This window comes from Liolophura sinensis, chromosome 3 (genome assembly GCF_032854445.1).
Source record: "Liolophura sinensis isolate JHLJ2023 chromosome 3, CUHK_Ljap_v2, whole genome shotgun sequence".
In the NCBI taxonomy this organism is placed as follows: Eukaryota; Metazoa; Mollusca; class Polyplacophora; order Chitonida; family Chitonidae; genus Liolophura; species Liolophura sinensis.
This window is the reverse complement of record NC_088297.1, coordinates 13,006,746-13,028,088: the sequence shown is the minus strand read 5'-3', so window position 1 is coordinate 13,028,088 and position 21,343 is coordinate 13,006,746. Positions and strand designations below refer to the sequence as shown.

At 40.5% G+C, this 21,343-nt stretch overlaps 1 protein-coding gene across 3 annotated transcripts; it reads left to right on the top strand.

Moving 5' to 3' along the window:
- Positions 1 to 1,968: 1,968 nt before the first annotated feature.
- LOC135464005 (uncharacterized) lies at positions 1,969 to 20,629 on the top strand. Of its 3 annotated transcripts, XM_064741480.1 has the most exons (3): positions 1,969 to 2,631; positions 12,503 to 12,842; positions 19,158 to 20,629. In XM_064741480.1, the coding sequence occupies exons 1-3, from the start codon at positions 2,043 to 2,045 to the stop codon at positions 19,192 to 19,194; spliced, it is 966 nt and encodes a 321-aa protein (XP_064597550.1). In that variant the 5' UTR covers positions 1,969 to 2,042; the 3' UTR covers positions 19,195 to 20,629. The 3 variants fall into 3 exon arrangements, with proteins under 3 accessions (XP_064597550.1, XP_064597548.1, XP_064597549.1); XM_064741478.1 differs by lacking the exon at positions 19,158 to 20,629 and having other exon boundaries at positions 12,503 to 13,619; XM_064741479.1 differs by lacking the exons at positions 12,503 to 12,842; positions 19,158 to 20,629 and adding an exon at positions 5,908 to 6,682.
- The last annotated feature ends 714 nt before the right edge of the window (positions 20,630 to 21,343 follow it).

Genomic DNA, 21,343 nt, shown 5'->3' with positions numbered 1-21,343 from the left:
TCAAGCCACCTTAGTCCTTGATTTCTTTCAAAGCCTTTCTGCATAATCAAAATGGGTGTGTCGCTGGAAAGAGTACAGTTCAAATTTGCCTCCATTATTGGAGAGCTCTGCAGCGACCCAGATGTTTTGTCACAGTTTGCAGTGTGGTTAGACCTCCGGTTGGCAGAATACAAGTTAAAAGGGGCCATATCATTAGGTAAGTAGACAGCAGTTAAACTCTTCAATATGTCGAGTTTATCAACAGCAGACCTGCTTTGAATTACCTCCCTTGTTACATGACAGTGACTATAACATAGTTTGAGATTAGTTTTTGAGGCGTGAAACAACAACATATGGGACCACGCCTTTTAAAACGTGCAGTATGTAGGTTACGTCACGACAGTGGCAAATATTTCTGTTCAAGATAATGTAAAATATATGTCAGTCTTTGAGAGTCACAGAAATGTTGAGAAGTCTTGATGTATTTCAACTTACGTAGAATATACCATACATGTGCATATTTGACTGAATTTGCCGAAACTGTCTAGGGTATTTAATTTATATGGCCGGAGTTTTTAAATGATCTGCAAAAAAAAATACAGAATGTTTATCCTGGGTGTTCCAAATTAAGTGGTCTTAATGCGGGGCTAGTTCTTTAACCAGCTTATATACTGCTTTAGTAATCAAATGGTGAGAGTGTCCGCCTCGGGAAACCTCAGGATCAAAACTTAGGTTGGGTCATACCAAAGACTTTAAAAATGGTACTGCTATCTTGCTTGGCACTTGGCACTGAGCAGCTAGAGCAAGGAAACATGACTGGTTGGCCGGGTGTCAGTATAATATGAGGTGTCATGTCTGGTGTCTGCGAGATGATAAATCAGCGCCGGCAAGCACTTTGGCGGGATGGACACACCCTGTCACAAGAAGACACAATATATGTACGCACACCTAATGAGTCTTCCTCATCATATGAACGAAAAATTAAGTACGACGTTAAACCCCAAGGATACATTCATACATACATTCAACTAGCTTATGTTTAATTCCGAAACTTGTCATTTGCTATTTTTCGAGGTCCCACCTATCCACAGCTTACTTCTAAAAGCGCACCTTTTAAATGGGAGAGCGACCTCAAGGGAGGTAATTTTATGCAATTTATCTTCATTCCCTGTGTCTCTTTCCCCTCCTGTCTCATGCATTGTGGGGTCCTTGATGGCAGTATTAGCTGTGGACGATGCTCTTCTGGCCATTTGTGCAGTTTAATGTTCAGCGTTGATCACTTGCCAATATGGTGCTCACATCTGTATGTGAAATGTGCGAGTGGTTGTCAGTTAAGTCCACAGAAATTTAATATTTTGTTTTTTTCTCAGTGTAGGAGGAGGATGTGAAAATATAAAAGACAATTTGTTTGAAATGTGGACTGTTCATGCAGTGGTTCCTACTAAAGACATATTTATGTGATTGAAAATCCTTGAACGATCCTTGAACATTTGTTTGGCCTAACTTCCCAAGTGGGTTGTCAGGTTACTCCTAATGAACCTATTTTTAATGATGGCCTCAGCTGCATGTATAACATTCTTCTCTGTGACCATTGTACATTAATTATTAAAGAGTAATTATTTGTAGTGTAATCCCTAAATGTAATAGACCAAATTTTCCAAATAATATAAAAATGGAACTTGTTACTCACTGAGAGGTTAGGGCAAGAAAGTAGGAGTGGTTGGCCCTGTGCCAGTGTAATACGAGGGTGTCATGTCTGGTGTCCTGTCTGGTGTCCTCGACATGATAATTCAGTGGTGGCAGCACTCTGCTGCCATGGATTGGCCCAGTTACAAGAAGACAGTATATGTATATGTAAGGACTGTACTTAGGGAATCCTCTGGGACATGTGATTGAAAAGTTGTTAAGTATGGCGTAAAACCCCAAGCATGCATGTACATACAAACATAATGCTCACTTGTGCGTTATTTTGCAGATTGCTCAGGGAAGAGCCAGACCCTGTGTGGCTGAAGGGCCTAAACAAGGGGAAAAAAACTTCTGTCGCTGCTCAGAGAGATAGGATTATGGCGGCCTCTGGGCCAATACATGGCAGAAGTTCCTTATCACAGCGCACCACCTCTCCTGCCAAAGACATTCCTGAGTCACATTCCCAGGCCATGCCCAGCGCAGATCTCTTAAACAGACTTTCGCCGGACGATATAGTTGTTGTTAAAGATGAACCTTCCGACGTTTATCCTGTGGAGTTGCATGTTCATGAGTCTTTGGATTCTTCGTTTGTGGGCAGACGCAAGCGTTCTGCCGCGGAAACAGTCTCTCGCGAACACTGGTCGCATGACCCATCTTCTGGGTCTCCAAAACACAGGAGAATTTCCTCCACAGCTGAATCTCCCTCCAATCAAAGTCTTATGTCAGTGATAGGAGGTTTTAAGGATAAACAGGAGAGTGAGTTAAAGGGAGATAACTCAGTATTATCAGCTGTGTCTGATGCTGATTTACATGGAAGTGCTGCATTAGCATCCAGAAGTACTGTAGACCCGCAGGCCGATCTGTCAGCAGATTTTATGGACACAACTCTAAATAACTCTCAGTCGACTCAAGACATTAGTTGGATGAATCAGTCTGGAATGAGTGGTGAGCAATCTGGATTTGGTGGTAGGTGACTTTTATTCATTTCTTGACTTCTATGAAATGAACCATTGGTAAAGAGTAGAATTTTCATACATACATGTAAGCCAATCTTGGCACCTTTTTAGTAGACTGATTTGGGCTGAAATATTTTCAGATATTAAGGAATTGAAATTTTTGTCTTGCGTATCAAATTGTAACCAGTGACGTGTCAAAATTGCTTATAAATCTCCATAAAACCAATACACAGCAAAAGACACTTCAAAATTTGTATTAAAATTTCTTTTAAATTTATCTTGCCATATTCCTCATGATTAGGGTATTCTGTAATTCTGGGTACCTCTAAAGAGTATTGAAAAACCAAAACCAAAGAAATTCAGTTTGGCATAAAATATGAAAAGTTATGTTAATGTTTATGTTTTAACATGAGCACCAGCAAAGTAACTTTGATAAAATTATCTTCAGAAGTTGTAAAAAGTGCATGTACTATTCAACTGTTCGACCTCACATGCTGTGGAAGTTTTTCTTCATCTCTTAAAAAAAAAAAAAAAGAAAAAAAAGAGACATTTTTGAAAATGTGTCCATTGTGTTAGCAAATCTTTACGAGTACCAATGGTTCTATAGGTTCCGTAACTCTGTCTCCCTCTTTTTATGGCTGATGACTTTTTTGTCTGACTGTTTAACAATTTTCCTAAGGAATTAGCAGTTTTATGAAAAACTTGTTTGAGGTCAGCCCAGTCTTGATCTTAATCTACATGCATATGTACAGTGGAGGTGGAGATCTAACTCGTTTTCTGAACTAATCAAAGCCCTAATCTGATGTGTCATTAACGGTTTTCAGAAAAGTTTTATGTAAAATGTCTGTGTTTTACGTCACAACACATGTAGACACAAGCTTGTTGAGAATAAAGTAACAGCAGCTGTATACATTGAACCACAGGTTTACAGTGTATGTGTAATCTTGAGTCTGTACAAAACTTCAGATAAAGGCATTCTATTAGACTATGCCGCTGTGACTGTAGTTTTGATATGCTAAATTTTGACCCAGGAATATTTTAGAGATTTCTGTGAATCATATGGTAAAATGCACCTGTCTCATACGTCAGGTGACATTGGTTTTCATGTGTCACTCTGAAAATTCCCCGTCCATGACAGGTCCATAATCCAACAACTTGCTCTTTTACATTATATTTATCGTCCTCTGAAACAGTGTAGAGATGGAGATATCTTGGTTAGAGATCATTTGTATTCCACTAATACGGCATACATGAACAGTGTACGCATTGCCCAGAAAGTTTGTTAATTCCTTGCAAATTCAAGTGGTTTTTATACGAGTTCCAGACATTCTGGAACTTCTCTCTTCTCGTAAACCTGACATTGTCATAGTCAGGAAGCTTACAAACAATGCCCGTGGCCTCTGAAACAGGGCCGGATGACGGCCAAGATGAAACACAGCTAAGGAGTGTCCTTAGTATTTTGAATGAAGTATGATTGATGGACAAGTTACTAGCACCTTCGAACTCAGACTACTAAATTCTGAATGAAGTATGATTTTGAGACTTCCCTTTGCTCATAAACCTGACATTGACTGCTATTACATTTTATGTACATAAAGTGAAATATTCTCCAACATGGTAGTAACAGTGCAACTGCACCAATTTGTCGATCAATCGTACAAATCCATTTTGTGCCTAATTTATGCACCTGAACCACTGTTTCTATGGTTTCTGACTGGATATACCTAGTCTGGGTACATGCACTGTTTACCCTAGTACATTTTGTCCTGGTGTGAGCGTGGCTTTGAGCAACAATTAACAATCAAATCGATATATACTACAAGTCTAGTGAACAACTGGGCATCAAGAAAATACAAGTGAATGAAGTAAGGCTTTCTTGTGATTCAGTTCATTGATTAGAGAACGGCTGAATGACATTCTCTGGATGTTTTACGGAAAAGCAGTTTTAGAGAAAGTTACATTGTAAGTCAGTCAAGAATGTGTGAAATCGGGAATACATTTATGTGTCCGTAGCTTCCAGCATATAATCCCACTGTGGGTTGCGCGTACCTTAATGTACACGTTTGAGGAAACCTACATGTAGGGAGCCTCCGCTGCCGAAGTTGTTAGGGTGCAGGCGGGGCGCAGTGACCGAGGAGCCTCTCACTAATGTGGTCACTGTGAGTTCAAATCAAGCCCATGCTGGCTTCTTCTCTGGCCGCACAAGGAGAGATCTTCCAGCAACCTGCAGATGGCCGTCTTCCCCTGAACACAGACTGGTGTGCTCCCACCATAATGCTGGCTGCCGTTGTATAAAGCAAATATTCTTGAGTGTGGCGTAGAACACGCAGTAAAATAATAAAAATAAATAAATTGAGGGGATGTACAATAAATTTAGTACAGTGATATAGTAGAAAGTATTCATTCTCACCCTTACATAACACTTTACATGTACCTTTATTGGTTTATGTAATGTTATAGGTATACAAATATACATGTACATGCTTTAGTATTATGCAGTATACTTGTGATGTATACTTGTATGTACGTACATGCATCAGCCTCTGTGGCCTAGAGGTTAGCGTGCTAGAAAGCCGGTAGAATTGCCAGTCATGTGTTATAAAATCTGCTGATACGATTTCTCCCGTAGGTGTTGATCACAGTTGTCATGTCTATGATGTACACATTCCCAGATTTATTTAGCCTTCACTTTCACATGTTCACACTGGTACGTCGTGATCGTTTAATAGCATACCGGTCATAACTTCCTGTACCTGCCTATCATGGTTCTTAAAGTTCAGACCAAAGTTTATGTTAGGATACGTATATGCTGATTTTTCATTGTTATTAAGAGTGAAGGAAAGCTAAAAGGGAAGGCAGATTCATGAGATCGACATTTATTTATTTATTTTATTTTTTAGAAGATGTGTTAATTGGGTTTCGATGTTGAATTCTGTGCTGGGCTTTATGAACGCATGGACCATATGATGGCTGTAGAACTGGTTTGGAAATATACATAAAATATTTTATGACCCATAGAGTGTAGTTTGACACGTATTTTTTCTCGCAAGCATATTTTTTTGACTTCTATTGAAAACGCATCATTAGTCATTCTCTTATTGAAACTACTCTCGTGTTCATGCATGGAAATAACTACATGAGTTAGGTCAAGTGTAGAGTTGAAACCTGAAGAATGTACCTTTAAGGTTATAAAGTTAAGAAGAGATTGTCCAACGATACACCCACAGCTCTGTTAATGTATGAAGACATTGCGGTAAATCTGCGACCTCGTTCTGACTGTTGACAGAAACCAACGAAGACGGCCCCGCTAACTTTTCTGCGCACGTCAGCCTTCCGTTGGGATTCTGTCCGTCCAGTGACAAGGAGCGGCGTCTCTTGCTTATGTACAGGATGAACAGTGTGCAAGCGCCGAAACAGTCCGTCCAGAACATGGTGACCGCTGTGTTGACGCTGGAAAACTGGCTGGTGAAGACGGCGCACGAGAGCCGGCCCGTCAACGACATCCCACCAGAACAGTTGGACGCGTACCTCACGGACTTCTTCTCCACTGTGACCAAGGAATCGGGCATGGATTACTCTCGGGAGACGTTCTGCTCGCTGCGATGTCACCTGGAACGCTACCTGAAGGAAACTGACTACGGCCACTCCGTGATGAAATCTGCCGTCTTCGTGCATAGTCAGGAAGCTTACAAACAACGCCTGCGGTCACTGAAACAGGGCCGGATGACGGCCAAGATGAAACACAGCTAAGGAGTGTCTTAGTATTCTGAATGAAGTATGATTGATGGACAAGTTACTGGCACATTGGAACTCGGACTACTGTTTCAATCTCAACCTTGAACAGGGAGTTTTTCTCAGCTCTCTGTGTTTGTGTTGCCTTAGTGACAATAACCCGCAAAGCTCAGTGTAACCTTCGTTCAAGACTACGTGTCTTCAACCAGTATGGTGTGTATATCTGTAGGTCGCACATGGAAAAGTTTGACATTAACATACCAAAAGTCTGTGGTTTACCCCAGGCGCTCTGGTTTCGTTCAGCCATAAAACTGACCATTATGTAACAAAACATACATTTGGCCTAAGTTTGGCCTAAAGCAGCAATCAATTTACAAAATAAATTAGTGCATTTTTTTTTTCAATCAATGAGTGAGTTACTGATTTGACCGGATTACGCGAGTTTTATTGATCTTACATGAAGAAAGATGTTCTGCACTTTGTCAGGAAAATATATGTAGGTTGTATATGTTTAAAAAGTAATATTACAGAACTTTTATTCACCTCTAAAAATGCATTTTTATGGCAAATATGGTACTTTGTAATCTAGTTCATAGATGTCCACATACATGTATACAATTCAGGTACGTGTATCCTTCACCTGGGTCAGGTCATACCAAAGACGTTTAATATGGTACTTGCTGCTGCCTCTCTTGGCATTCAGCATAGAGAGGTTAGAGCAAGGGAACATGACTGATTGGCCCGGTGTTAGTATAACGTGACTGAGTGGGGTGTCCATTTTGGTGTCTTTGGCGTTTTACAAGAGTGGCGGCAGGACTCGGGCTGTATGGACTCGCCCTCCCACAAGAAGACACCGTATGTGTGCATACTCCTAATGACGCTTCGTCGTCATATGACTGAAAAATTGTTAAGTGCGACGTGAAACCCCAGACATGCATACATACACACATGTATCTTTAGCCGTTCACAGTGTCACTTTTTCGGCAGTTTGGTCAGACTTTCAGCAAGAGATGGCCAAAATCGCCTTCAGGGTATTGGCTGACAGATCAAGCTAACACGGCTATTGGCTTCCACCGTAATTGCACAAACCATCTGACAAAATCGGTTTTAAGAGATTTTTTTAAAAGTTTTTCGTTTCAGACTGTATGTATAGATATTAAAGGCCTTTTATTACAAGCTTGAATCCATCTCTGGATGGCCTTATTCATGTTTCTCCAGCAAGAAGGTTGATTAAGTACATATATCTAGTGAAGTGAGTTAGTTTCTAAGTCCACTCTGTTTTGGCCCATCAACCCGTAAACCTGGTTGGCCTTCGTGGAAAACACGATGGTGATGACTGAAAACTTTTGGTCATACCTTGTTGCACATTTTGCTCGATTCTGTATGTGTAAATGGTGGTTAACATGATGAACTTCTCAGATAAATTATGCGCAGGCGTTCAGCCATGTTGAATTTCTGCAGTGCATTATGCACACATTCTTAATCAAGCCTGTCGACCATAGACTGAAACTATGCATAATACAGAGGGGTTATCAAGAAATATAAAATATACATCAAATTTTTGTTTTTTTTTTGTTAGCAAACGTAAAGTTTTATCCACGAGCTTTACTGCCAAGCTCTTGGTGTTATAGTACCTACAAACCAAGCAGTAGTAATAGTTTTTAATGCACCCTAAAACGTTCACACCTAGGGAAATGTAGAATGATATGTATTGATTTAAGGAAGTAGGTGGTAAAAATGTAACTTCTTGGAAAAAGGTTTTTAATAAAGTGTGAAATGAAAGCTCCTCTTATTTAAATTGTTTTAATACAATTAATAAAAGAGCAAAGGAAACTCTAAAATGAAGCGTATATCAGACGAATGACCCTTAAACACTCTCCCTCAAAATAGTTCCGATTTTTTATTTTTAATTTAGAATTTTTAAAAATGTGGCCAGAATAGGTCACCTTAGAAATGTGTTAAAATGATAAAAATGAACCGAACAGTGTTTAGTAGTTTTTCATCTGACATAGACTTCATGTTTTCTTTGCCAATTATTAAGACGGGTCAGGGCTGAATTATGAAAATTTGGAATTCTGATGTGGCTTCGTAGGTTGAAGACATCTGTAATATCACGGAACTTTTCACCAGCTAATATCCCTTTGTACGGAAGACGTGTGTGAAGAATCGCGTGTTGTGTGGAAGTAGTTTACTGTATGTAAAATCGTACATAGCTTCGCATGATTTTGCAGTACTGCGCCTTTCGTTCAGCAGGGCTGAGGTAGTAGATGGTAAAAAAAGTCAGTTTTATGACAGGTCATTTACTGTATTCAGCTTTATTTTACTTGTCAGTCAATATCTCAGAGATTGTGCACAACCTAAACAGAAAGCAGGATGACCACAGATTTCGACTGAAGAAGATAGATGCCCGGCGCCTTGCCGATATACCAGCTCAGACAGCCACAAATATGGCCGCATCTGCACGAACGTTTGAACGATGGCTGTGGGGAAGACACGAAGGTGAACGACGAGCAATCACGGAAATACCACCAGTACAATTGGACCATTATCTCAAAGAGTTTTTCGAGAGCATCATGAGACCGAACGGAACGCCATACAAACCAGAGTCTTTCGTAGCTCTGCGGAACTTCCTTTGTCTATATCTGAAGGAAACGAACCATCCAGGAGAATTAAAAACGTCCAGAGTTTTCCGTGAATCGGGAATCGCCTTTCAAAAAAGAAAGAAAAATCTTGTTGCAGCGACAAAAAATAAGTTTACAGGACAAGAGATGGAAACAGTGAGGAAATAATCTGGAAATAACCAAGTGACGATTACTTAATATAGCGTCATGTCAGCACATTTATTTATTTACTTACATGTGTTTCTGGTGTTCATCCCTTACACTAGCTCCTTTTCTTTCTCTTTGGTCGCTTTCGCGTGTTAATTTGAACTATGCACTTCTGTTTACTTGTAGCTTTTTTTTTTGGGGGGGGGGGGGGCGGGCGGCATTATGCTTTGTCCCAGTTATCCTGTTCTCACTGCACCTGAATGACCCTGGCTTGAAGTCATCTCGCTGGATCAGCTTTGGGTTTGTGATATACTGATAGAACAGTGGTGGAATGCTTGGGGCGCTCCAGTTTGGTTTGTATCACCTGTTTGCTCTGGGCACTCTGGTTTGCTCTTCGCACGCGGGTTTGGCCAGGTCACACGAGTTTATTCTGTGCGCTTCCAGTCTGCACCGGGCACATTGCTAGAGCAGTTGGAGTTGCTCTTGGCACTACCGTTTGCTCAGGGCACCTGACTTTGCTCTAAGCGTTCCAGTTTACTTTTGATTCTCTTACTTGCCTTCTGTAAGTCGTCTCAGTGAAGCAGCACTAGATAAAAGAGCGGTGGAAATCCGTTCTGCAACAAGGAGGCACATTACATACACCCTAAGGATTCCTTCGTCGTCATATGACTGAAAAATTGTTGAGTACGATGTTAAACCCCAAGCACTCACTCACTCTTAAAGAGATACAGAACAATGCTTACGACTGTGACTGTCGACCTTTAATGCATTAAATTGAAATTAAGGCACTCCAAGAGGGCAAACACCAACCACAACTCAATGAACAAACTCCCCTACTACAGCGGCCCTACCATTCATTGCGTGATGAGCTTCAACAAGTAATGTTTATTTATTTATTTATTTGATTGGTGTTTTACGCCGTACTCAAGAATATTTCACTTATACGACGGCGGCCAGCATTATGGTGGGTGGAAAACGGGCAGAGCCCGGCGGAAACCCACGACCATCTGCAGGTTGCTGAGAGGAAGCCAGCTTGAGCTGGACTTGAACTCACGGCGACCGCATTGGTGAGAGGCTCCTGGTCAACAAGTAATAGAATGTAAAGGTGCTTGGTCCTGCGTCAAGCTGTGTATCAGATTTCATACAGGCTCCTGCTGGCTTTCTCTTCGGCTGTACGTGGGAAGCTCTGTCAGCAACCTGCGGATGGTCGTGGTTTCCACCTCCCCCCACCTTTGGGGATTTGTGTTGAACGTTATTTTGGGATTTGATATTACCATTGTTAACCTGAAATGTCCATTTTAGTTGACGGCTGGTATAGGAATGTCTGTTTTGACGCCGAGATTGTTTCAAACACTTAAAGGATTAGTGTTCAGGTTTAGCTACTGGTCCTAATTATAAAGATTATATAGTAAATCTGGATAATAATAGTTTCATTTACGTTTATGAGGTAATTCCTCATAATTTTGGCTTCTTTTTGGCGTCCATTGATTCGGACATCGCTAAAGGGTATCAGAAACTCCTTGTATTGACCCTGAATGTGTTCTGTACAGTAAGTGTTCTTTAAAGAGGCGTCGTCTAAAGAGACCCGTCTAAAAACAAGATGTGCAGAAAGCAGAGTTTAGCCATTTGGCGTTACGGTAATATTGATTTGTTTGTATTCTGAAATGATTTCATCTATAAGAACCCATTCTTTAAAAAAAAGACCTCGTATTTAAGCAATATCATGAAACGAATGGGCCCAACTGTGTACTATATGAATATTCCAGCTTTTCCAGTTTGAAATCACTTCATTGATGTCCATGAAAGTATTAAGAAGTAGTTCTCACCAGGCCCGATTTTTCTCATTCACTGAACGGTATATTGATGATCTGCTGGCTTTAAACAATCCATGCACAGCAAAGACTGTGAAAGATATTTACCCACATTCGCTGCATTTAAAGGAAACCATAGACTCTCGCAACTGAGATGCATATTTTGTTATCGACAACTGATATTCCGTCATGGTACACGATTAAAATATAGATTTCAGTCATTCACGTAGAACATACCTTGCGTGTTTGCAGCATCATTGAAAACTGTTGACTGCTTCTCTTTGCATGATTCCGCCCTATTTTCGTACTTTATATACTTTTTTAGTTACTTTATACGTCGTTTTGGGGAATTGGCATTGCGATTATTGACCTGGAGCGTCCTTATTGGTTGATGGCTGGTACACGAAATGTCCGTTTTGACGCATAGATTTTATTCCATAGATACAGGAGTATCTATCAGACTAGCCCATGGAGCATTGTCGAATTACACGAAACCTCTGCACTGGCCAGTGCATTGAACGGAAATTTGACAGGTTAGGTTGCTAGCACGTGGTAAAATGACGTCATTGAAGAACCAGCTTTCACAATGAGCATTTGAGAAGTCAAAGCCTAGTTTGACTAGTCATAGGGTTGCAGTGGCCGCCCATAATACACAGAAAGCCGATCATCTGTAGCGATTTGCATATCAAAGGCAAAAACTCCTCACATTATTTTGTTACCACCACAGTGACCAAAAACTCCATTACATATGAAGCCACTGCTCAGCAATCCTATGATAAACAGTCATTGTTGTGACAGTATAACAATTTTGGTCTTTCTTGTTGATTTCATGGCAAAATATTAGCACTGTATAATTAGAGGATGATATCTGTGTATGATAGTGTCAATCATTCTACCGGTCAGTGTTATATGTAATAACGTATCATATGACTTGAACATTGTGCAGTTTTACAAACTGCTCAGTCAGGCGAGCTACAGGTATTGTCTGAATGCCTTGTTCTTCATAGTATGGTCAACTGCCTGCCTGAAATCTGCTTCACAATGTGGCCATAAAGTTTACTGTTTTTCTTAGTTATTTAATTTGCACATGCTTGTCAGAATTCAGTTATTTGCAGGCATCATATCAGTATACATATTTACGTGTATTACCTTTGCTGAAACGATGCTGCCCAGTTTCTACTCTGTGGTAAATGTGTGCTGTCATCTGCTTCCGGGGCCATAGGTGCTTATGTGGGCCATTGTTTTGCTCTTCATTTTAAGGTCAAGATGGACGCATGACTACCCGTCAGTCTGGGTTTTCATATTAAGATTTGTCATTAACAGGCATATGTAACACAACACGATTCGTCAGAACAAGCGGCGATGTGTGATGTTCAGTTCAAGTTCTGAAGGTGTGCTATATCATACTACCGTTCGGAATAAGCGTGTTTTCCTTTCGGTGTCAATTTATATGTGTAGATGAATACAACGTAGATGAATAGAATATGTTGTGTGCATGTGTGGACCCTCCGTTGACATTGAACCTAACATAAGAATGATCAGGCTTTTCTTCTGGGCTTTCCATTGGCAGTGGAGCAGTGGAGAAGGGGGACAACGGCACCGTCACACCACCAGATGGCGCAGTGCGCGACAACCATGTCGCACCCGTCCGTGAATTTCCACAGGAGGAAAAAGATGGCCAACACGGAAGGATTGCCGAAAGTTTCTGTATCCAATATGGTGGTTGCAGCAAGGATTGTAGAGGAATGGCTGTGGAGCCAGCATTCGTACAGCGAAGCGAGGAGCATCGAGGAAATCGAGCCAGAGAAACTGGACAAGTATTTAGCGAACTTCTTTCGGACCATCAAACGCCCCGATGGCGAAAACTACAAACGTCGATCATTCGGCAATCTACGTACAAATCTCGGGAGGTACTTAAAACAGACTGGATACGCACAGTCTATTATTTCGTCCCCACTTTTCAAGGAGAGCCAAATGGCTTTCCAGACAAGGTCCCGATTGTTACCAGATGGAATTCCGACTCAATACCAACACGCGTATTGTGGAGTTTTAACACCTGAGACACACTGAAATTATACCATAGTATATAAACTTGTCAACGTTGACTTCATTTGACCGGCAGCCATTGACGTTTTGTCATAGAAGTGTGAATTACGTTGTAACCAAACCCTTACGTAGGCTTTTTGTTAGAAAAAAACCTTCTCCTAAATTGTGCACTCTGACCGTTTTTGCTATGTACAATGTTATTTGATAGGCAGTGGAAATTGTCAGACTGCCCCTTTTTGGGGAATGTACCTTTGTGTCCTGTACCTTTTGATTTCTTGCAAGGGGTCTTTGTAACTGAGCAATGTTTTGGGGAACAGTCTGAAGTCATTTAGCACGTCTTGTTAATTATCGACTTGAAAAACCCCTTAATGCTTTACGAATGTTATACGAATGTCGAACTTGACGTTTAGATTATGGTAGGCTCATTAGTGTTTGACGGCTGGAATACGAGTGTCGGTTTCGACGGATAAATTCCTATTCTTTTTTAGGGCACAGTTGTAATATTTGTTCAAAATATTGCATTGAAAATATACAAAAGATGTCATTACCCAAAAGACAGAAACATACTGGCAGTTTGATCTGTCGAACTGATTCGTTTCACTTTTACGGTGTTGTTTCTTCAATGAGTTCTTGCATAAGGGTCTACTGATATGTGTTTTTCATTATGACGAACTGCACATACTGTAGAGTGTCGATATGAATTATTCCTCTCTGTTCATTAAGCTTGCTCCGCGAATGAAACTTTTGTCTTGTGGAAAGTTCGTCAGTGGCTAACCAGGCTGGGGTTTTACTGTGTACACTCATAAAACTGACAACCATCACATGAGTGAAACGCACTTGAGTACGGCAATACTGAATAAAACATTTGTTTATTTATTCATTTTGATTGGTGTTTTACATCGTACTCAAGAATATGTCAGTTATATGACGGCGACCAGCATTATGGTGGAAGGCAGTCTTTAGTAAAACACCTATCATCCCAAAATTCGCAAACATTAAAGTTAGGTACTCTTGAAAGGTATCTCCTCAACTTTGTTTGAGACTGCTCAAGCGCATAGTCAATCCTTAGAATGATGCATGTAAAGTCTTTGGAATGTCATGAAAGCATAATAATGATCACCCTAAATTATTTACCAGTATATGTTATATTGTCAAGAATAAACAAGGATATATGAAAAATCTGAAACGAAGATTATGGTGTTAGGGAAAATGGAGCAAGTCACACCAAAAAGAAAAATAAGAAAACCATCGCTCCATTTAATCTCCCTCCCCCACTCCCCAGATTTGTTTTGACAGCAATCAACGTAGACGTCACGACTGAAGGCTACTTAATATCCGGCGTCACCGTTGGAGCCTTAGAAAAACTAGTCTTTGCGCCACAAAAAGAAAGCTGAGAAACGTGTGACGTACCCTATTTATGTGTCCGATAAGAAGTAAATATATTAACTGGACGGTCCTTGTAGATACTAGAAAACTAGGATGCTTAGGGCTTGAAGTGAAAAACAACATTGAGTATTAAGTGAGTGTCGTATTTGGCCTAAAATACCGTAATTGGCCTAATATTCCCAATGTGGCTAAGTCATTCCTATTTGTCAGATGCAGAGGGCTCTATTCATTGTGGAATGCCGTTGTAAGGGATTTGTTCGGAAGGTGGAATAATATCTTAGGTTGGATAATATGAGTTGCAGCACAAAAAGCAGTATTTCAATATTTTCTTTGGGGCCTCCGTGGCTCAGTTGGTTAGAGCGCTAGCGCAGCGTAATGACCCAGGAATCTCTCACCAATGCCGTCGCTGTGAGTTCAAGTCCAGCTCATGCTGGCATCCTCTCCGGCCGTAGGTGGGAAGGTCTGGCAGCAACCTGCAGATGGTCGTGGGTTTCCCCCGGGAGTCTGCCCGGTTTCCTCCCATCATAATGCTGGCCGCCCTGGTATAAGTGAAATATTCTTGAGTACGGCGTAAAACACCAATCAAATAAATAAATAAATATTTTCTTGTTGCCTCTAGAACTTCATTCATGCGGCAACCATGCGATGAGATGTAAGATGATTACGATCTGTAGTGAATTATTTGGACGGTTTGGACACTGTGGAATGCCATTAATGTGATCCAACTGAGAACATATTTGTGACGACATCCACAACATTTACAGCCTAGTGGTCTAAAGTGCTTGCCTTTCAGTAGCTGGGATAGATGAGGTGCGAGTTCAAAACCGACCCGGGGGGCCTCCGTAGCTCAGTTGGTTAACGCGCTAGCGCAGCGTAATGACCTAGGAGCCTTTCATTAATGCGGTCGCTGTGAGTTCAAGTCCAGCTCATGCTGGCTTCGTCTCCGGCCGTAAGTGGGAAGGCCTGACAGCAGCCTGCGGATGGTCGTGGGTTTCCTCCCACCATAATGCCGCCGTCGATTAAGTGAAATATTCTTGAGTACGGCGTAAAACACCAATCAAATAAATGAGTAAATAAATCAAACCGACCCTGCAAAGTGGAATTCGTAGATTTCCCCGCTGTCACTGCTGTGTGACCATTTACGAAGGTTAACGTTCGCTGAAAACCATTGGTACCAATGTGGGGTGCATGTGGGAAAGTTCGTTCGTTTCATTCACCGCTAGAATACAGGGCGCCATTTTGTAAGTGAAAAAATCTTGAGTATGATGGTAAACAACCATCAGTCAATTACATCATAATTGGTGCACAAATAGACCTTTCCGACCTTCCGAACTGTCAATCAAGAACACGCAATGGGACGAACTACACAGACGGTCCAAATGACAGTAGATTGCAACGTTTTCCTCTGTGACGTTTCAGTGCGTGTGTACTTCATGTATGTTTTATAAGCTCACATACACCGACCGTTATGACGTAATAAAGGAAGAACAAATGAGTTGACAGCTTTGGACCGTCATAATTCAGGTGGAAGGAGTTTTACGAGTTCCCCATTGACCAATCATAATCAGTATTGTTGCAAGTAGGTCAACCGGATGTCCTACACATTGTTTACAAATGTTTAATCTTTCTGTGACGTTATGAAAAAGTAAAAGCTTGGGTACAGTTTCCAGTGGTGCTGTTACTCACTCTTACTTCATTTATTTATTTATATATATATATATTTATTTTCGTCACCTTAACTTTGTCATACCACGTATAACATCGAGTGCGACCATTAGAACTTAAAATTTAGGGGGAGGGGGTGACAGCTACGGTATCATGGAATCGAGAGTTTGGTATAAGAGATACGCAAGATATAGACCTGTTAGAAAATGTACAGATTTTATACCTGGCCATAAAATTCAATACTGTGGTAATGTATACACGTATACAGAGTTTAGTTTATTGTGATTGTAGGCAATAAGCGGCTATGAAAGGTTATATTCTTCAGAGGCCTATGCCTTAATTAATTCTTGAGATTGGTGGCGAAGGCTTATCCAAAATCTTCACCCATATATTCTTTCAGCAAATGGCAGTTGCTTTAAAAGATCCATGCACATATGTGCTAAATGTAAAAACTCATTGCATTTGTTCACACATTTCTCTGTGGGGAATGATCCGAGCGGTCGTGTAAGTTTCAGTCAGAACAGAAAGTATTTCACATATGATGTGTGACAGTTTGCCAACTAGCACACTCTCTGTCGTAGTCACTTCAGTCGAAGCTGCTGACAAAGGAAAACGCAGTGATGACACAATTAAAGAGGTACAACATAGAGAGTAATAACAGTTTGGTAGAAGTCGCTGTCATAGAACTGCTCAGAATGTTGTGTGATGGTCATATTTAAAGAAGAAAACATGAGAATGGTGCCAAAATCAGACGAAAAAGAATGGGAAACTATATGCAGATGTTGACTTTTTCCATTTTTTTTCGATTTTTGGTTTCAGGAAGAAAATATTTTTGTATGGTGGGAGTATTTGGGACCAACTTTTGGTACATATCGTCTTTGCATAATGATGTTCTAAATAAGGATGTGGTGCATGTCTAATAAATTTATTTGAATGTAACTTTGTTGTTTATATTTAAACTCATGTGTTTATGATAATATTTATGAATATATTAAAAATATAAATATGATCAAAGTCCAGGCTGAACGCATTTGTTACCTGAAAAGACCAAATTCTAGTGCAAATATATTTTATAAACATGTGTTACATCCTCATTCATAACATTATTACGCAAATACAATATATAGACAAAGAGGTGGTCCCAAATACCCACCGAACAAAAATTATTTTTTAAGTGTCTTTCTCTTTAAAAAAAATCCCCCCCCCCTTCCCCCAAATATTGCAGACCACATCTACAACTAACTTTTCGCACTCTTTCATCAGAACTTTACTTAATTTTTATGCTTTCTCCACCTTTAACAAAAATGACATGAAAAAAAAAAATAAAAGGAGCCAGTCATATGGGGTACGAAGTCTACAGTGAAGAATTAAACCGGTTTATGCATTATAATGGACTGAAAAATCAGGGAATATTATGGAACTTTAAAACCTTATTTCTTTATGAAATCTGAAGCAGGTATAAGATAGGCACGACAGACAGAGCAAAAGTAATCAGCATTAGGCAGAATTTTATCCTTGTACAATTTGAAATTTTAAAATAAACATTCGGTATTTATTTATTTTATTCGATTGTTGCTTTACGCCGTACTCAAGAATATTTCACGTAAACCGGGCAGAACTCGGGGGAAACCCACGACCATTCGCAGGTTGCCGGGAGACCTTCCCACGTACGGCTGGAGAGGAAGCCAGCATAAGCTGGACTCGAACTCACAGCGACCGGATTGGTGAAATGCTTCTGGGTCATTACGCTGCGCTAGCGAGCTAACTAACTGAGCCACGGAGGCCTGACAGAGTAAAAGTAATCAGCACAAGGCAGAATTTTATCCCTGTAAGGCTATAAACAATTTGAAATTACTAATATAAAATAAACATCTGGTAAGTAAGCTGCATTTGTATGGCTCATAAAGTCAAACGAAGGTTACAATGAATATATGACGTGAAAAATTATGTTTATGCTCTGACCCGTAATGGGAACTTATGTTGTAGAGAAGACTTGCTGTTTGAGTCATTGACTGTTTTAATAATTAATCATAACTCGTGAAGATGAAAATGGAGAAGATGTTTTTCTCAACACGAAGTATGCAAAGCTTTCATTAGCACAAGTTTGTGCTAACAAGAGTGTGTTCTGTCGTCTTCTTTTTGGGAATATTTTACGTGATAATCTGTGAAATTGACTCGGCTGATCCGCACTGTAAAGGGTTCTCTTTCTGTTGAAGTCAGATTGTGTTATGGCCTGCTCGTAATGACTGATCTGTTTGTGAAATTGACCAGCTGATCGCACTATAAAGGGTCTGTCCCTGTTGATCACAGATAGTGTGAGGGCCTACTCGTAATGACTGATCTGTTTGTGAAATTGCTGATGGCACTATAAAGGGTCTGTCCCTGTTGATCACAGATAGTGTGAGGACCTACTCGTAATGACTGATCTGTTTGTGAAATTGACCCAGCTGATCGCACTATAAAGGGTCTGTCCCTGTTGATCACAGATAGTGTGAGGACCTACTCGTAATGACTGATCTGTTTGTGAAATTGACCCAGCTGATCGCACTATGAAGAGTCTGCCCCTGTTGATCACAGATAGTGTGAGGGCCTACTCGTAATGACTGATGATCGGTTCCTGACACCGACGCCTATCGCACGTGGTTGGAATTGATTTCACTTGATTGGTTGTAACGCCATGTTGAAGAATGTGTCACTTTATCACGTTATGTTTGTTTTGACAGCGATCATCGGTAACGTCACACCGCTGGTTACTTAATTTCCAGACTGAGCGCTGGGGCATTTAGAAAACTGTACTTTAAAGCCACTTTTACGCCCCATAAAGAAGATTGAGAACTTTTTTTTATACTGTTGTACGTTATTACCCAGCCTCAACTGGATATCAAGAAATAAAAACGCAACTGTTTCAGGCATCCATTGGTCAAAGGTATGAGGTAGCAGCAAGCAAGTGCACGCACTAGTAATTTGTTGTCTGTATCACACCACTTATCTGTAAGAATATCCTTTGACACTGGTTTTTGTTAGGAATTGGGTTTGAGGAACATGTGAGCACAAATTCGTTTTTCATTCCGGAGACAATTCTCACACATACTCGAACATGTACAGAGCTTATCCTCTTTCGTTGCCAGCTACCGTATTGGACTCACCTCTGGCCATGTCGAATGACGGCGAAGGACTGGGCAGTGATCAGAGCAACCTGGCAATGGACGGCGTTCTCAGAGGTCACGTGTCCAACAAAGTCAGACGAACGTACATCCGAGATATTGACAGCTTGGCCAAAACCACCGTGAAGAACATGGTGGTATCAGCCGCGACATTTGAGCGCTGGTTGTGGTCAAATTCCAGTTTCGGCGATAAGAGAATGGTGTTTGAAATTCCTGCGTCCGTCTTGGATGGGTACTTGGTAGAGTTCTTCTCTTGCATCAAGACTCCTAGCGGGGCTGACTACAAACCACGATCCTTAGAGTCCCTCCGGTGGGGCATCGATCGTTATCTGAAATCCACGGGTTACCCCGAATCCATCATCACGTCAACCCCATTTTCAGCTGCCAGTAAAGCCTTCAGACTTCGCATGTCTATTCTCCAGCGTAACGCGGCAGTGGAGAAGATGGTTCAGCCACAACATGAGTACGTTGGCTGAAGAGTGACTAGTAAAACTTCTGGCTTGAGATACATTTTTCGTTATTAGTATTGTCGTTTTCGGTGCAATGAAACAAATCACTTCGCATAGGATGTCGCCCTGTTGTACTACGGTGGCGGACAATTTAGCAGAAATTAATGGTAATGAAGTTCGGAGTAATTATGGGGAACGCATCCCCCCTAATTCCAGTTTGTCCATTTGGGTTAATCCTGTGTTCTTTACTGTAATATATGATCACTGCTCCTGTATTGTTGACCTCGAAAAGCAGAGCGGTAGTGCATAAGCACTGTGGTACCGTGGCGGAGAATGGTGTGTTTCAATCGGCATGGGAACGAGTTTTTGTGCTGAATTTATTTCTTCATAAGTTTAAGACATTGTAATGTTACAAGTGGAAAGTTCAAAGCATCAAATTTGTGATCTGTGAGATCAATCGGAAGACATTAAAACTAAGTTGTGTGGTGGAAGATTACAGCCTTGGAGTTTTAGACGTAATGACTACATTATGATGGCCATTGACTAGACCCGAAACCGGAAAACATTACAACTGTAAGCTGTGTGGTTCAAGATTACAGTCTTGGACCATTCACTAGGCCAGAAACTTGCCCATTCAATACATCTTAGTCAGGGTCTATAGGAATTCAAGGTTTGAATTGAATCTATGGTTTTACTCTTGAAAGAAATGTAAATCGACCCACGAGAATGAAATATATACTTGATTATATTAAAACGTGGAAAAAGATAAACTTTCAAAGAAGTGATTGATTGAGTTAATGTATTTGTGGGAGTTGGGTGCTGCGCTCGCCCCGCGTTTCCAGTAATTTCATCAATGACGTCATTTCCAAGAATTTCTTACCATTGACGAAAAATATTCATAAAATACAGGGGTTTTTATTAGAAATATGATATATTTTTGTTGTAATTTTCTTCATTTCATTTAAACCCATAATTTTAATTACATTTCCATGCACACTTTAAGGAAAATGTTATGATACCTTCTTGGTATCTCAAGGAGTCCTGCATATGTATTGAGCAGAGGTCTGCATACATGTAATGCCTAATAACATTAGGGTCATGTTTCATCGTTGATGCCCGCTGTGCATATTAATTATCATGAGTCACAAAAGTCATGACGTTCACGTCTCTTTTGTGTATTAGAATCCAGTCCTGAGATAAATTTATTAAGGGTTTTGTGTAGATTTTTACGAGCTATATTTTTATGATGTGTTGTCGCTGAAAGACTTGACGATTGCGTCCAGACTGTATTGTTTACCTGTTTTAGGCTTAGGTAGAGTATAAAATATGTAAATTGTATGTGATCATATTCTAAACTATGTCTTATCATTTGCAGCTAATATCACTGAATGTTGTATCATCATACACAGTAACAGTTGAAATAAAACCCTAACTGAGGTAAATTGACAAGTAGTCAGATTTCACCGATACTAATACTTGTGATCTATTGCGAACACTGTCGTCACTGCTCTGGTTTTACTCTCTCTGCTGTACTCTTTTCATATTTGAAGCATTTATAGTGCTGATTGATCAGATCACGGGAATTATGGGACAACCTGTGACAGTCACGTTGTACAGGTACGTTAGTGGATTGTTACATGTAAGCTTTGTGACTCAGGGAGCTGTTTGTCAAAGGGGTCGCTTTGAGAAATAGCTCTCAGG

What these genes read in the sequence shown, in the direction of transcription:
- LOC135464005 (XM_064741478.1), top strand. Translation starts at nt 2,043, where the DNA reads ATGGCGGCCTCTGGGCCAATACATGGCAGAAGTTCCTTATCACAGCGC. An exon ending in TGAGCAATCTGGATTTGGTG is followed by an intron (nt 2,632 to 12,502) that starts GTAGGTGACTTT and finishes TTCCATTGGCAG; the next exon opens with TGGAGCAGTGGAGAAGGGGG.